The sequence below is a fragment of the Oncorhynchus kisutch genome, linkage group LG21 (assembly GCF_002021735.2).
Source record: "Oncorhynchus kisutch isolate 150728-3 linkage group LG21, Okis_V2, whole genome shotgun sequence".
Lineage (NCBI taxonomy): Eukaryota > Metazoa > Chordata > Actinopteri > Salmoniformes > Salmonidae > Oncorhynchus > Oncorhynchus kisutch.
The window spans coordinates 10,068,272-10,084,941 of NC_034194.2; the positions used below are offsets into that span (position 1 = coordinate 10,068,272).

The 16,670-nt window shown below is 41.4% G+C and overlaps 1 protein-coding gene across 1 annotated transcript; it reads right to left on the bottom strand.

The window, feature by feature from the left end:
• Nucleotides 1-201: 201 nt before the first annotated feature.
• Nucleotides 202-15,773, bottom strand: LOC109866170 (transmembrane protein 151B-like). The gene is made up of 2 exons (XM_020454735.2): nt 15,292-15,773; nt 202-2,761 (listed from the first exon to the last, which is right to left on the bottom strand). The coding sequence occupies exons 1-2, from the start codon at nt 15,376-15,378 to the stop codon at nt 1,310-1,312; spliced, it is 1,539 nt and encodes a 512-aa protein (XP_020310324.1). The 5' UTR covers nt 15,379-15,773; the 3' UTR covers nt 202-1,309.
• Between the last annotated feature and the right edge of the window lie 897 nt (nt 15,774-16,670).

Genomic DNA, 16,670 nt, shown 5'->3' on the forward strand with positions numbered 1-16,670 from the left:
TGCTAATTTATTTATTTATTTTACCTTTATTTAACCAGGCAAGTCAGTTAAGAACACATTCTTATTTTCAATGACGGCCTGGGAACAGTGGGTTAACTGCCTGTTCAGGGGCAGAACGACAGATTTGTACCTTGTCAGCTCGGGGGTTTGAACTCACAACCTTCCGGTTACTAGTCCAACGCTCTAACCACTAGGCTACCCTGCCGCCCCATTAAGTGAATGTTGTATCTACTGTATCTCACATCATCATCATGAAAGAGCATTAATTCCAGAAAAACTTGTTGACCTCGAAACAAAGAAATACACCATTCCATAGCCCCAAATGAGTTTAGATTTTAATGTTTGAATTGAGAACCATGAGCAAGAGGGGAAATGAATTATAGACTGTCTGAATTTACTTTGATACATGCAGCAACATTTTTAAATGTCCAGAAATGCATTTACGGGGGAGGAAAGGTCTGATTGTTTTCAACTTTTCCTGTTTGCAATCATTTGTGTGGTGTGATGGTTTTCCTTGCCATCTCCAAATTGCTCTTTAAGGCTTGAGTAAATATTGTTTATGTTCCTTAAGTTCACGCCCCACTTATGAGTCATCTCCAATGGAGGCCTCTACTGTTGAGCTGTGTTGGGATTTTCAGTCACAAGATATCCCTTGTAAGCCTCTCACAAAATAACCAATTTAATCAATTCAATCCAACAAACAGATGTTCTCATTAAAGTTGCACAAAATGCACTATGATTTAAGTTGGAATTTATTCTTAGGCCAAATGTCTGTTAGTGTACCTTGCTTACACATCTCCTCTATTTATAGGTCATATGGAAGCTAGCATGAACTGATATGAACAGAGCATTGAGATTGGTCCAGAATGGTGGTGTTGTGCAACATCCTTCTCAGAACACTAAGTCCATTTGTCTCAGACTGACTATGCTTGTCAATGTCGTTTTTTCAAACATTCTTTGAGATAGTTACATTGTCTATTACTTACTACGATGAACATATCATATCACGCACCTTATTTGAGATGGGCTGGGCTACAAGGGAAGGTATTGGAAAGGTGGAGTGAGCATCCAAAAGGTGCATTTAATCCAGTACTGTATGGAGTTTGTCTTTGACAAACTGTGTTGAAAGAGGTCTGGAAGGGGTCCGGAATGCCATTGGTGTGTCGTTCTGTGATCCAATTGGGGGGAAAAATAGATCCATATAAGCCTTCCCTGGAAGGGAAAAAAAGATATATTATTCAGTCATCAACCTCCAGAGAGAAAGGACAGTGACATTACATTCCTTGTTCAGGTCTAGACTAGGTGGGAGTCATAGGGTGGTCTCCACACAGGATCCGTTCATGTGCAGCGAATGGTTCAGGCAGCCCTCGTTGCGGTGCACAATGAGCACGGGGAAGTAGAGTGCATCCTGGTAGTCCGGCGGGTTCTCCTCACTAGCTGGCTGGTCCGACGGTGTCAGGCAGCGCGTGCTCTCTGTGGGGCACGACGTCTCATTGAGGCTGCCGCTGCTCCGCCACAAGCAGCTGCGCCGCGAGCCGTACAGACGCGACAATGAGAAACGGCTGGCGCTGAAGGGGATATGTGGGCTAGTCCCATTGCAGATGCTCAGAGCACTGCGCGAGAAGATGGATGAGCTGCTGATGGTGCAGTGGCAGCGCTCGCAGTTCTGTTGGTAGCTGCCATAGCTGCCGCACACCGAGTAGGTGTTGGCATTGCTGCCGCCACCTGAGGAAAGCTGAGCAAGGTCCATGAGCACAGCCTCGGAATAGCTGGGCACCAGCTGCTGGTTGGAGCGGATGTGCCACTCCAGCTCGGTGCTTTCGATGGTGTTGACCCTAGGGATGTGGTGGCAGTATGGTCGCTCCTCGGACGGTGTGACATTGACACAGTCGAAGCCGAACAGCTTCTCCACATGGTAGTGGAGGTAAGCTGTGCGGTACTCGGTCAGCACACGCAGCGGCCAGGAGAAGGTGAAGGCAGCGGCTGCCCAGAACACGTAGTTGGACACGTACCAGGGCAGGTGGTCCAGGTCTGAATAGGCAATCATGTACTCCTTAAAGTCTACATTCTTCAGGTGCATGCCCTCGCGGGCCTCCATGTAGTCATCCAGGCCCTCGTTCTCGGTGAAGAAGCGGGCCCGCTGGGTTAGGTAGGAGTTCTCCGACTCCACATTGGCAAAGCTAAAGCACTTGGTGAACCTCAGCTTGGTGACGGGGAAGCTGTCCAGGCCCTGCAGCTGCTTGGAGATGTCGTTCACGCCGCAGTTGCCGTAGTTAAACTCCGCCTCGGCCACGTGCGTGTTGACACGCTGGTGATACACTTGCGTGGTGGTGTAGGCCTCGCCGTTACGGTAGCGCGTCACTTGCCGCGTGCGCCGCACATAATGGTAGCTGATGGCCTTCCACCAGATGCAGGGTGTGGCCTGCTGCATGCACCCGATGCGCTCGCCCACACTCTCCACGTCCACCTTGTACAGCAGTGCGTTGTGGGTGCAGCAGTGCCAGCACTCCACCAGGTAGACCACGTATAGCATGACCATGAAGGCCACAGGAATGTAGATGTATCCGTTGGAGCAGGGGCTTTCGTGGTACATCATTGACTTGACCTTGTAGGCACTGTCGAAGGAAAGCCGCGTCACCTTGGTCACGTGGCACCAGGTCATGGCCCCCACACAGCCGTACATGAGTAGGGACAGGAGCAGGCATTTCCAGTGGCTATCCCTGCATAGGGACTTACTGAGGGACTGCTTCAGGGGCCGCTGCTGCACAGGGGGAAATGGAGAAAGAAAATAGCAATGAGTCTGGGAAAACATACCTGTAAGCATTGTTGTGCTAACCATTATACATACAGTGAGAAAATACATATCAAATGCACAATGAGAATGATGAATTGATGGATATTTGAAGTAATAGCTATCTTTTAAATAACTCTATAGAAACAGTAAACTTGAAAGAATTTGAGGCAAAAGCAATTACTCTTTGCAACACATGAAATATTCAGCCATCTATGTGCTTTGACATACTGTATCTTATGTATGAGCAAAAGAGCTGCTTGCTCATGTCTTTGCTTGTTATGATCAAACAGTTCAGACTTTATCTGAACTTTCACACGATCAACCTCCCCATTAGAATCTTTTTGTTTCCATTTATTTTTCAAATTTATACCAGTCAATTTTTCATATTTTTTCCAACACCAGATACAAACATACACATGCGAACATTGATTTACAGACGCACACAAACAACGACTACATCTCATCAGCCCGGATCCGCATGCTCACACTCCCTTCCCTAGTGCCTGCATTATTGTTTGCCACACTGCCTTAAATTGTCCAGATTTGTTTTTCTCGGTCGACTATGTATAGATTTTTTCAAGATGAGTTGATGAGAAGAGAATCAGCCCATTTGGTATCTCACTATACCCCCATATGCCATGTCTTGAAATATGCAGACAGACAGATTAAAAGTGCATTTACATTGTAATACTTCTGACAGACAACTTTATAGCTCTGCCCATTACTTTTGGACTTCATAGCATTCCTAGAAAGCATGGATTATTGAGTCATTTTTAGTTTTACACTTAAGATATGACTCTGCTGAGGTATATCCATCAGTGCTGTAGAATTTTTTATTTTGTCTCTTGTATAATAAATGAATTCTATACAATAGTTTATACTGGATTAAGTTTACATTTTCGTTTACTGTCATTTCATTAGTTATGCTCCAACATTCCCTCCATCTTGTGCCAACATCAGTTATTTTTAAGTCTTGATTCCAATAGTTTATATTTTTTCTAATTAATTGGATAGGTTGGATACGGTATGCTCTCTGCAAGATTTTGTATGTCTTACCTATCATGTGAACATCTCTTTCCCTCAAGGTTGTTCTGATGTCCAAAAGATTTCAAATAAAACACATGGAACTTTTAAGTTGCATCGATTTGAAAATATCTACATTGGTCAGACCAAAATAGATTTTGAATTATATAATGGAAATACATGTGTTTCCTGTTACCAAGTCATTTACGGTATCTATGCCTTTAGCTTTCCATGTGGACCAATTTATTGGTTAATTCTGAAAGGCTATTCAAGGATTGTTCCGTAGGGTTGCGTTTTTAGGGAGTGATATTTGTTCTTGTAGAATAAGTGTATTTTTCTTCCATATTGTTATAGCGTTCTTAACTATGAAGTTGTTAACGTTCTTAGCTTTATCCTTTGAAAATAAAAAGATTCTGGGGATGAGCATGAGCATCTTCAATATGTACCGATTGTTCCCCTTTAGTGCATTTAACTATATGGCACAAGTAAAAGCCTTGGGTAGTGAGTTGATACAATTCCAAGTCTGGAAGTTTAAAAACTCCCTCACACTGATGTAAAACTACATTTTTTATTCTATGACCGGGTATACTTTTTTAAAGAATGTCTTCGGTGGGGTAATTGGTATTACCAAAAATAAATACATTCCATTCTGAAGAGGCTTATACTACCTGTAAGATTTATGGGAAGATTGTACCATTTAATTAAATCTGCTTTCATATGTGACTCGTTTCAGGAAACTGGGGGTAGGAGAGCCATTTTGGAACATGTGAACTTTCATGTCCCTTAATTACAAACTTGTATGCTATCTGGAAATATGAAAAGAAATAGTTCAATTACGAGCCTAGTTAGTTTAGCTACGGAAAAAGTGAGGAACCTTCCCATTAGCCATGATTAGCTGATATTGGGGGGCTGGACATGCCGAGAGATGAGTTCAGATTGGTCTGCCAGGTTACACGTGTCTGTCTATAACATGAGCTGGTCAGTATATGTAGGTAATCCTTTCTAACGCTGCTTTTTTAAAAAGGTATCACGTAGTAGAACTGCAAAACTGTTGCTCTCCACACTTTCTGGAGGACCGAGATTTGAAATCAGTGGAATGCCGGGTGGAATTAGAGAATGATAGCTAAGGAGATGGAGAAAATTCTGGCATTTGATTGCAAATATGCAGAGGAAGTGAAAAAGAGAACACACAGAAGGCTGTTGTATAAAAAACATGTCTCCGGATTACTTCAAATTTAGGTCAACCATGGCATCTGTGACAGAGAGGGAGAAGCGTCCATCCATGTGTACGGGTAAGATAGTCTTAGCTACATTTTCAGATATTACACATTTCTAATTTTGTCAAAAATAATTACTTTCTCATTGTTCCCAACTGTAGTGTATGATATACAATTTTCTAGCTCTGAGTCTCTACTTTTATCCAATGTAAAAATAAAAAACGATTTCAAATTTTGCTACATAAGACCGAATTGAGCCGGTCGGTCACATATTGTTAACCTCTTGAGAATAGGGGGCAGTATTTTGATGTTTGGATGAAAAGTTCTCAGGCCCAGAAGCTAGAATATGCATATAATTGGCAGATTAGGATAGAAAACACTCTAAAGTTTCAAAAACGGTCAAAATATTGTCTGTGAGTATAACAGAACTGATATTGCAGGTGAAAACCTGAGAAAAATCCAACCAGGAAGTGCTGTTATTGTGAAACCTCTCTGTTCCATTGCATGCCTACCCTCCATTTAAAGGGATATCAACCAGATTCCTTTCTATATGGCTTCCACATGGTGTGAACAGTCTTTATACATAGTTTCAGGCTTTTATTCTGAAAAATTAGCGAGAATGATCACATCGCGTCAGTGGATAGCTGGGTGTCCCCAGATTTGTGCATACGCAAGCAGCCTGGAGCAGATCTTTTCTCTCTCTCTCCTATTGAAAAGGCTACCATCCGGTTGAAATATGATCAATTATTTATTGTAAAAACAACCTGAGGATTGATTATAAAAAAACGTTTGACATGTTTCTACGAACTTTACGGATACTATTTGGAATTTTTGTCTGCCCGTCGTGACCTGCACGAGCCTGTGGATTACTCAACAAAACGCACCAACCAAATGGAGGTTTTTGGATATAAAAATTATCTTTATCGAACAAAACAAACATTTATTGTGTAACTGGGAGTGCAAACATCCAAAGATCATCAAAGGTAAGCCATTAATTTGATTGCTTTTCTGACTTTTGTGATCAATCTACTTTGCTGCTAGTGTCGTAGAAAATCGTTTATCAAATATAACACATGCAAGAACTTGTGAATTCAATATAGGCTTTTAATACAAAATATCAGAAGGCGAGCTGGTCCGCGGAACAACTCCCTTCCCTAAGCTCTGGCTCTGTTTTTATACACACATAACATATGAGTCCCTCCTACATGTAAAAGTGGTAACCTCCCTTAGTCCATCCGCCACCATTATCTTCCAATCTGTCCATCCGGCTTGTTCACGCCCAATAGCGCCCATATCTGTCTTGGTTGGTTTATAATGGTGGCAGGACCTCCTCCTATCCCAAAAATAATATATGTCCATTTCATCCTATGGGCCCCTTTGGTGTGTTTCTTTGGTATGGTATGTCCTTATTAGGACTCGTAGACTATGTGGCTCTTCTAACATTCCTTCAGTGTCTTCATATCCTAATAATAATACATTACGTCTTATCCTATGTTCCCCACATGCCCAGCTTGGTATGTTCTTGGTATGGTTTGTCCTTATTAGGACCTGTAGACTATGTGTCTGGTAGCCTATGTGTCTCTCCCTCTCTTCTCCTGTAGTCTGACGTACATCTTTGCTCTTCAGTATTGTTTTATCCCTATATGTATCTTTTGCACCCACACTAGCTGTTTGTAATGTTTTGTCTGCTGAGAGAGCGGTCCTCACATAAATGCTTGGTTTGCTTTCGCTGTAAAGCTTTTTTGAAATCTGACACGCCAGGTGGATTAACAACAAGCTAAGCTGTATTTTGGTATGTTGCACTTGTGATTTCATGATTATTTTTTTGGGATAATTTAATTTGAATTTGGCGCTCTGCAATTCAGTGGATGTTGATGAAAATGATCCGGCTAAAGGGATCGGTGCGCCAAGAGGTTTTAAGGGTTGATCCGAATGTTCTGTCCAAACAAAAGCAGTCAAGCACCCAAGCTAACAATTGCCGCAGTGACATTCTTTTAAAATGTGGAGTCTTTTGTTAAGACATGTAGCTAGATAGCTAGCAAAACAATGAACCATAATTACAACTCATGATGTTACTACCTTGCATGCATCTGCAGGTAGCTAACCAACCAGGTTCAATGTTAGCTAGCTAACATTAGCCTATGACTAGCCAAGGAAATGGCTCTGAGATACAAATATTAAGATCATACACATAACATTAGCTAGCGTGCCAGCCAGCTAACATTAGCTAGCTAGCTAACAGTACACTTTAACTTGAAATGAAAATGACTGTCAAAATTAGAAACGTGTAATAATTGAAAATGTAGCTAGCTAGGCTAGCTAGCTAAAGCATAAACCCAACTCATGACGTTACTACCCTGAATGAATCTGCAGGTAGCTAACCAACCAGGTTAGCTAGCTAACAATAGGCTATAACTAGCCAAGCTAATGGCTCTGAGATACGAATAAGATCATACACATAACGTTAGCTAGCCAGCCAGCTAACATTAGTTAGTTAGCTCACAGTACACTTTAACTTGAGTGGCATGTCCAGCCCACTCATTATCTCAGCCAATCATGGCTAGCGGGAAGGTTGCTGACTTTTTCTGTGGCTAAACCAACTAGGCTCGTAATTTAACTATTTTACTCTGATTTTCAGATGGCATACAAGTTTGTTATTAAGGCACATGAAAGTTTACACGTTCCAGAAGTTTTTTTTGCCAGAAAACACATTTTAATTTAAAAAAACAAGATATTATGGCTCTGATGTGAAGTATTGACCCACACATACACCTAGTTTATCACATTTGTTATTATTTTATTGTCGCAGTTCATTAAACTTATGGGTCTATAATCAGTAGGGAACTCCAGAATTGTCCTGCTTTTAATATAACTGAAATAACTGTTTGATACATGGAACTAGGAAGTACTGAATACTGAATTGAGTGCCATGTTTGTTTTCATGTGGGGCGCTACTTTGTCCGAAAACGCTAAATAGAATTATATGGGAAAGCCTTCCCTTCCTGGTACTTTTATCCACGTGAATGTTTTAACAGTATATCATGTTTATTTTTGGGTGATCTCTGTTTTTAGTGATTTTTTTTAAATGTATTTTTTATACATATACTTTCTGCTGATAATCACTTCAGGGTTGTTGAGTCTAAGAAGTCTATAAGATCTGTCCAACTGTTGTTTAATTCTGATTTATATACATTTTCATAGAAGCTTTCTAAAATGTAATTAATCATGTTATTTCCAATTTATGCATTTGTATGTTTATCTTTTTAAATTATAACTGGTATTCTTTTTGCTTGAACTGTGAGAGATTTACCAGGTCTATTTGCCATTAAGTAATATGTTTTATTTGACATGAACCTGTAATTGTTGACTCTCTTCAATAGTAAAAGATCGTATTCCTGAATAATTTCACATTATGATGATTTTTATGGAATTTTCTAAGAGATGTATTTTTATTTTATGTTAATTTCTAAATCAGATTTATAATTTGCTGAGTATGAGATTATCATTCCCCTAATGTACGCCTTAAAGGCATCCCAGATTAAATCAGGGGTCGTTTTTTTCTCTATCTTCTACGTCTACATCTGTAATGGCAAAGGTTAAAATAAATGTAATTTACTTAGTTAATACAGACGCTCCAAATTCTGTTGCTAAGTGTATTTTCTATTGGTGTATTTAAGCACGATAACGGAAAATGATCCGATATCACTATATCATTAATTTTTGAATCCAGTAAATTATTGAGGGCATTTTTTGGAAATAAAATGTTGTACATTTAATATAGCTTTTCTTACTTTGAGAAAAAAAGGAATTGTTTTTTTGTAGTTGGGAATAGTAATCTCCAAGTGTCCTGTTACATTACCTGTAGAGATTACATTTTTAAGCCTCTTTAGAGGCTCTCTTAACTTTTTTTATGTAAGTATGATTTAGGTCACCTGCTAAAATAATTATTCCTGTCTGGATTTGATCTAATATAGCTGGAATACTATCTAAAAAAAAGATTTTCTCTTGGTGGGATATACAATGAAATCAATGTATAGTTTTCACCATGTAAGGTACAATTCAACATTAGAAAACGGTCGTATTGTGTCCATGTGCTGGGATATAAGGGAAAATGTTGGGGGTGCTGAGAATCTGTAGTGCGGGAGAAAAAGAAAATCACGCACTATAGACGGCTATATTGGTCCGCTAGTACAGGACTACTAAAGAAGGTCCAGTTAACTACTTTTGTGAAAAAACAAAATGTTAAAAAATATATTAAAAATTGCCCACGCATCAGACGGCTATATCGCTCCCCTAATACAGGAATAAGTAAAGGCCCAGTCTACTACTTTTGTGAGAAAGTAAGAAATATAGATATTTTTTTACATATTTTTCTCCAATTTTTCAGGGGGTGCTGCAGCACCCTCGGCACTCCTACTTCCCGCGGCTATACACAGAAGTGTCTGAAGCCCTCCTAGTCACTCCAACCCAATCCCCTGGCTTCTCACCAATAAACACCATTGAATCTTAGTTATTATGACAAACAAGGTATACAAATTATGTGACATTCGCCAAAGAGCTGCTTGCTCATGTCTTTAGTTTGTTATGATCAAACGGCTCACACACTTCATCTGAACTTTCACATGATCAACCTCTTCAAGAGAATCTTCCCATTTCCATTTCAGGTCATTGAGAAAACACTGCATGTGTTTGTCGCCATGACATACAAGAACCTCACATACTACCAGCAACTTCAAGTGAATGTGAAACCCTCCCAGTTAATGGTGTATGTGAGAAAGTGGGGTCTTCTGATCAAATATACAGTAAAGACTACCATAATAAAAGTGAAATGAGCTGTATTAGCTACATAATTATATTTTATAATATAAATGGTATGTATTCAAATGGATATCTAAAACACTTTAAGGATTGGAATAGTATTCCAAAATTGTGAACTGTTAAAAGAGCAAACCATCCCAATTAAATCATGCAGTAATTTCATCCAGACACCATGAAGCTGGTGGCATCTTTTCCACCCCAGGGCACTGCAAGCCCGAGTGCCTGCATCAGAAGCTGGTCACGCCTTATGGGATGGAAAAAGCCCCAGGATGGATGGATTATATAGCGCTACACACAACCCCAAACAGGTACCCTAAACAACATTCATACATTTGCTTATCAGTCATCACACAAGGGGCAAAGACTGATTGACCTAATCGTGTATAGTACAGGAGGCTCGCTGGACATCGTCGCCAATATGGTGGGGAAAGATGGTGGTACTTTTGGCAGGGGATGAATTCATTGGAACTGAAAGGTCCTACTAATCACTGCAAACAAACCCAAACAACCCAGAGTCAGTTACAGCGGACCAAAGCTAGACCAGGGCTACTAGCTATGTCATGGGCCAGAACTAGTGTGGACCAGGCGACATCTGCAGCTGGATGCTTCTCGTTGTTTAATGTACCTGTTTGGGGTTGTGTGTAGTTGTTTAGGGTACCTGTTTGAGGTACCTCTTTGGGGTTGTTTGTGGGTCTTTGGAGTACCTGTTTGGGGTTGTTTGTGTTTGCGCTTTGAGGTTCACAGACCAGGCGGCATCAGCACGCATAATCTACAGCTGGATGCTTCTTGTTGTTTGGGTTTGTTGTGATTGTTTGTGGTTGTGTTGCGTATCTGCTTTGGGTTGTTTGGGTTACTTGTTTGGGGTATCTGTTTGTGGTTGCGCTTTGAGGTTTGCAGACCAGGTGGCATCATCACGCATAATCTGCAGCTGGATGCTTCTCGTTATTTGGGTTTGTTTGGGGTACCAGTTTGGGGTTGTTTGTGGTACCTGTTTGGGGTTATTTGGGGTTGTTCGGGGTACCTGTTTGGGGTTGTTTTGAGTACTTGTTGGGATTGTTTGGTGTACCTGTTTGGGCTTGTTTGTGGTTGCGCTTTGAGGTTTGCAGACCAGGCGGCTGGATGCTTCTCATTGTTTGGGGTTGCTTGTGATTGTATTGGGGTTGTTTAAGGTTGTTTGCGGTACCTATTTGGGGTTATGGGGTTGTTTGGGGTTGTTCGTGGTTGTTTGGAGTACCTGTTTGGTTGTTTCGGGTACCTGTTTGGGGTTGCTTGTGGTTGTTTGTGGGTTATTTAAGTTTGCTTGAGGTACCTGTTTGGGGTACTTGTTTGGGTTTGTTTGGGGTTGTTTTTAGTTGTTTGAGGTACCTTTTTGGGGTTGTTAGTTGTTCTTTGGGGTTGTCTGGGGTACCTGTTTGGGGCACCTGTTTGGAGTTGTTTGTGGGGTTGTTTGGGGTACCTGTTTGGGGTTGTGTGTGGTTGCGTTCTGAGGTTCGCAGACCAGGGGGCTGGATGCTTCTCATTGTTTGGGGTTGTTTGTCGTTATTTGGGGGTACCTGTTTGGGGTTGTTTGTAGTTGTTTGGGATACCTGTCTGGGGTTGTTTGTGGTTGGGGTACCTGTTAGGAGTTGTTTGTGGTTGTTTAGGGTACCTGTTTAGGGTTGTTTGTGGGTCTTTGGGGTAACTGTTTGGGGTTATTTGTGGTTGTTTGGGGTACATGTTTGGGGTTATTTGGGACACCTGTTTGTGGTTGTTTGGGGTGATTAGTAGGACCAGAACTGAACAGTACCATACACAAGGAGGGCAGGACACTGTAAACAGCTAGGAAGAGGAGGCATTGTGTTCACGTTATATAATTCTTTCCATGGTTCCATGGTTCTATTATTGTTAATAATACTGTGTAGACAACCTTTTTGGGGATTTAAATACAGGTTTCACCAAACTGTATTTCAGGTTTTTACAACACAGACCTGACAGCACTCCATAATTATCCTCCCCTTACCTTGTCACATGACATGGTCCCCTGTAAACAAAACTCCCCATAGGGCAGAGGGCTTAGCACTGAATTTCCCCCTTCTGCTGATAACGCTACCGCAATGGAATATTAGTTATTCACTGGCAGCGAATAGCACCGTGATCAATCGAACATGACACACTTTCCAGACCCTGTTGCATTCCAGCCCCTGTTGTGCCCTTTTTCTGAATTGACAATAAAATGGTGGCATAGTTAAAGTGGCTAGTGATACATGTATTACATAAGGATGCAGTAGATGATATAGAGTACAGTATATACGTATGCATATGAGATGAATAATGTAGGGTATGTAACATTATATTAGGTAGCATTGTTTAAAGTGGCTAGTGATATATTTGACATCATTTCCCATCAATTCCCATTATTAAAGTGGCTGGAGTTGAGTCAGTGTCAGTGTCAGTGTGTTGGCAGCAGCCACTCAATGTTAGTGGTGGCTGTTTAACAGTCTGATGGCCTTGAGATAGAAGCTGTTTTTCAGTCTCTCGGTCCCAGCTTTGATGCACCTGTACTGACCTCGCCTTCTGGATGATAGCGGGGTGAACAGGCAGTGGCTCGGGTGGTTGTTGTCCTTGATGATCTTTATGGCCTTCCTGTAACATTGGGTGGTGTAGGTGTCCTGGAGGGCAGGTAGTTTGCCCCCGGTGATGCGTTGTGCAGACCTTACTACCCTCTGGAGAGCCTTACGGTTGTGGGCGGAGCAGTTGCCGTACCAGGCGGTGATGCAGCCCGCCAGGATGCTCTCGATTGTGCATCTGTGGAAGTTTGTGAGTGCTTTTGGTGACAAGCCGAATTTCTTCAGCCTCCTGAGGTTGAAGAGGCGCTGCTGCGCCTTCTTCACGATGCTGTCTGTGTGAGTGGACCAATTCAGTTTGTCTGTGATGTGTATGCCGAGGAACTTAAAACTTGCTACCCTCTCCACTACTGTTCCATCGATGTGGATAGGGGGGTGTTCCCTCTGCTGTTTCCTGAAGTCCACAATCATCTCCTTAGTTTTGTTGACGTTGAGTGTGAGGTTATTTTCCTGACACCACACTCCGAGGGCCCTCACCTCCTCCCTGTAGGCCGTCTCGTCGTTGTTGGTAATCAAGCCTACCACTGTTGTGTCGTCCGCAAACTTGATGATTGAGTTGGAGGCGTGCGTGGCCACGCAGTCGTGGGTGAACAGGGAGTACAGGAGAGGGCTCAGAACGCACCCTTGTGGGGCCCCAGTGTCTACAGCATAAAATTACATTCCAGACCATTCTATGCTTCCAACTTTGTGGCAACAGTTTGGGGAAGGCCCTTTCCTGTTTCAGCATGACAATACCCCTGTGCACAAAGTGAGGTCCATACAGAAATGGTTTGTTGAGATTAGTGTGGAAGAACTTGACTGGCCTGCACAGAGCCCTGACCTCAACTACATCGAACACCTTGAACACCTTTGGGATTAATTGGAATGCTTACTGCGAGCCAGGCCTAAATTCCAAACATCAGTGCCCAACCGCGTTTGATTATCTATCTATTGTTCTGATGTATATCATGCATCACAAAAATCAATATATTGTATATTCTCCATGACCACTTGCCTCAACAACACAGTTTTAAAAAGGGGTTGGGAAACCCTAGAGGAAAGCAGAATAGCAAGTACAGCCATTGTTGAGTCAATTATAAAAGTAACTTGATTCATATTTTTTATTTAAGAAAGCATTTTGCAGTCACTGCTTCTGAAATTTTAAGATGAATTTGAGAAAAGCTGATTGAAAAAGCAGCGGGAATCGTAATATTTAAATGGTGAAGCTAAGTTAAACAGATGCACCAGGCAATTAAATATCATCAATGTGGAGGCAGCTGGAATTATGAATTAATGATATCAAAAATTCAAAATGATTTTCTTTCACATGCAGTGTGGGTGGTTTTAATGCCTTCTTGATAGATATTAGGAGGTAATGTAATATCGTTCTAAAAATTTAACAACGGATATTTGTAGCCGTGACAGCAATTAAGCATGACAGACAAAAACCTCCCGAATGAATTCTGAATAGGAGCTCCAAACAGCCACAATGATGATCATCTCAGGTGATCTAATTTTCACCAGAGGTGTGTTCAACAAATGGTGTTGATGAAGCACAAAGTGAGGGTGTTAGATAAGTCAGCGATTATTTTAGGGTTTATTTGGGTTCACAGGCTTTCATTCATACTTCCTGTTACATGGCATTCAATCATACTTTCAATCATACTTCCTGTTTCATGGCATTTCATTTAAATTAATTAATTTTTATAGGCTACAATAGTCCACATTGTATTTTAACCATTTCGAGCAATGGCTTATTAGTGTGTTCTATCTAGTGCCTCCAACTGAGTTCCTTTCAAGCTGACACTTCTATATTGTTAAGAATGGCTCTGCGTTACGTAAAAAAAACTATTGTGTAATAGAAGGGCTAATGGAAGAGATATTGCTTGCCCAACTTCCATGTTGATGGTTAGAAGTCATAATTGGCCCAATGTAGAATAATGTAGAGTAGAACAAAAGTTTGACTCAACATTAGCACCTCTCAAGACTTAAACCTTGATTGGAAATGTAAATTCTTCAATCCTAGGTTTAATTCAGAAGTGTGATAATAGGAACTATGAGTGTTAGGTAATGAATACTCACACATTAAAATGGTTAGTGACACATCCTATCTACTGATAATAAACCATTCTACTAAATCATCATCCAATCCCTGGCTATACAAAGCAGATCGGAATATAACCAGCCAGCAATTAAACATTGTTATACAATTGAGTGTTTCCTAATGCAAACCTACTCAGAATGACTGTAAACACAAGAGGGCCTGATTGTAACAATTATAGATAATAATAGTTTGTGAAATTCCCCTAAATGTTCAAATTGTTGTGTAAATTAACATTAAAAGGGCTTTCATAATCCCTTGCCTTGGAAGACCATGACAGGAATAGCATATAGCCTGTCATTTGTCCTCAGACAGGTGGCTGTCAATCTTTTTGATACGCACCAGAGAGGGACCATTTCATGGGGACATGACCATTTCAGTGACTGGAAGGGAGAGAAAAACAAGCACACACTCACGTAGTTTACCTACGCTCACGCGCAAACACACACGCACACAAACTTGCACAGTCAAACTACACCACATATTTAATAATATGGTCAAAACCATATACGATTTAGAGTGATAAACGGTAGCCTAAGAAACGTATTCAAAACAAGATTGGTGCAGATGTGCTGATGCAGCGCATAATGCGTTCATTTTAAGTGGGTAATTGAACCGATATCTCAGAATCGGAATAGGGCTCAGGTTACGTGGGATTTAGCTATGATATGAATATGAACCATTTGCCAAAATGCAGGATTCGCTTAGCAGCTCTCGTACAGCCGCAAGCGAAACAAAGCGTTTCTCTTCTCTCACCTCCTCGCGGGGGCTCTCTTCTGTGTCCTCCTCTGGAACGGTAGTGGTGCTGCTCTCACTGGCCGTTGCAGCCGATGCTGGGGACATGTTGACAATAGCAAAAACACAGGGGCATGGATTACCTTAGTAAAACCGAGGTTCAAATCACAGTGCAACGTAAACTAGCCAGCAAGCCTACCCCAGGCTACATAATCCAACCAATATAGCGGGAGGAAACCCCTACGACATGCTCCCATTGTAAAGCAGCATCTTCTCCCCCACAGCATGAGGTGCCACTGCATGGCTACAGCAGCCTATATCCAAAGCGAAATGTATTGGGTTCATATGTCCACTGTAGAAAAAATGGTCTCCTTTGCGCCTTGATGCAGGTGCTTCCGAAATACTCTTGCAAGTGATTAAGGCACTGTTTCCCAAAAAGGGGTACTAGGACAAAAAAAACACTACTAGGCTGTAGGACAAAGGCAAGTAGGCTTGTCTGTAGACTAGGCTACATGTGCTTCCCCCTGAGATGGCACAGGCAGAATGTATAAGAGCACACCTGGTGATGTGTGGTGATTGCAATCCTCTCCAGGTACTTGTGTTGAGAAGGCATTTGCATTCTCATTTCAACGCCAACCCCACCACTGATGCTCATAGCCAAAGAGCTCTATGTTCAGGTCATTTTACCAAATCCCGTTATCAAACTCCAGGCGTTTACATTTGTTGGATGACATGAAAATAGAGCTCCAGTGGTGGGTTTGGTGTCGAAATGACAATGCATGAGCAGAAAACAACCTCAAACCTACTGTAAAATATGGTGGTTGATCTTTGATGTTATGGGGCTATTTTGCTACCACTGGTCCTCAGAGGCCCTTGTTACGGTCAAAGGCATCATGAACTTTACCTAGTACCAGGACATTTTTGCCAAAATCCTGGTTGCCTCTGCCAGGAGGCTGAAACTTGGCCGCAAGTGGATCTTCCAGCAAGACAATAACCTTAAGCACAAATCAAAATCCACAACAAAATGGTTCTTTGGCCACAAAATAAAAATAAATAAATTGCCATCTCAGTCTCTAGACTTGTAACCAATTGAAAACCTGTGGTTTGAATTGAAGAGTGCAATCCAGAAGCACAAACAAATGATATGAAGGATTTGGAAGGATTCTGTATGGAGGAATGGTCTAAGAGCCCTATCAATATGTTCTCCAACTCATAAAACATTTTAGAAAAATGCTCAGTGACGTTATCCTCACAAGGTAAGGTATTGAAAACAGGGGTGTCAATAATTTTGACCGCTACCCTTTTGAGAAGAAAAAGTATTACTTGTTGTTAAGCAAGTAATACAAACAAAATCTCTTCCTCTGAGCAATTGTATTGTTATAAAATAAGGGCCACAGTTT

Excerpts from the sequence above, each read along its gene's own strand:
- LOC109866170 (XM_020454735.2), bottom strand. The coding sequence starts at position 15,378 with ATGTCCCCAGCATCGGCTGCAACGGCCAGTGAGAGCAGCACCACTACC. Across the intron at positions 2,762-15,291 it reads AAGAGAGCCCCCGCGAGGAG|CAGCGGCCCCTGAAGCAGTC; the intron begins GTGAGAGAAGAG and ends CCCCCTGTGCAG.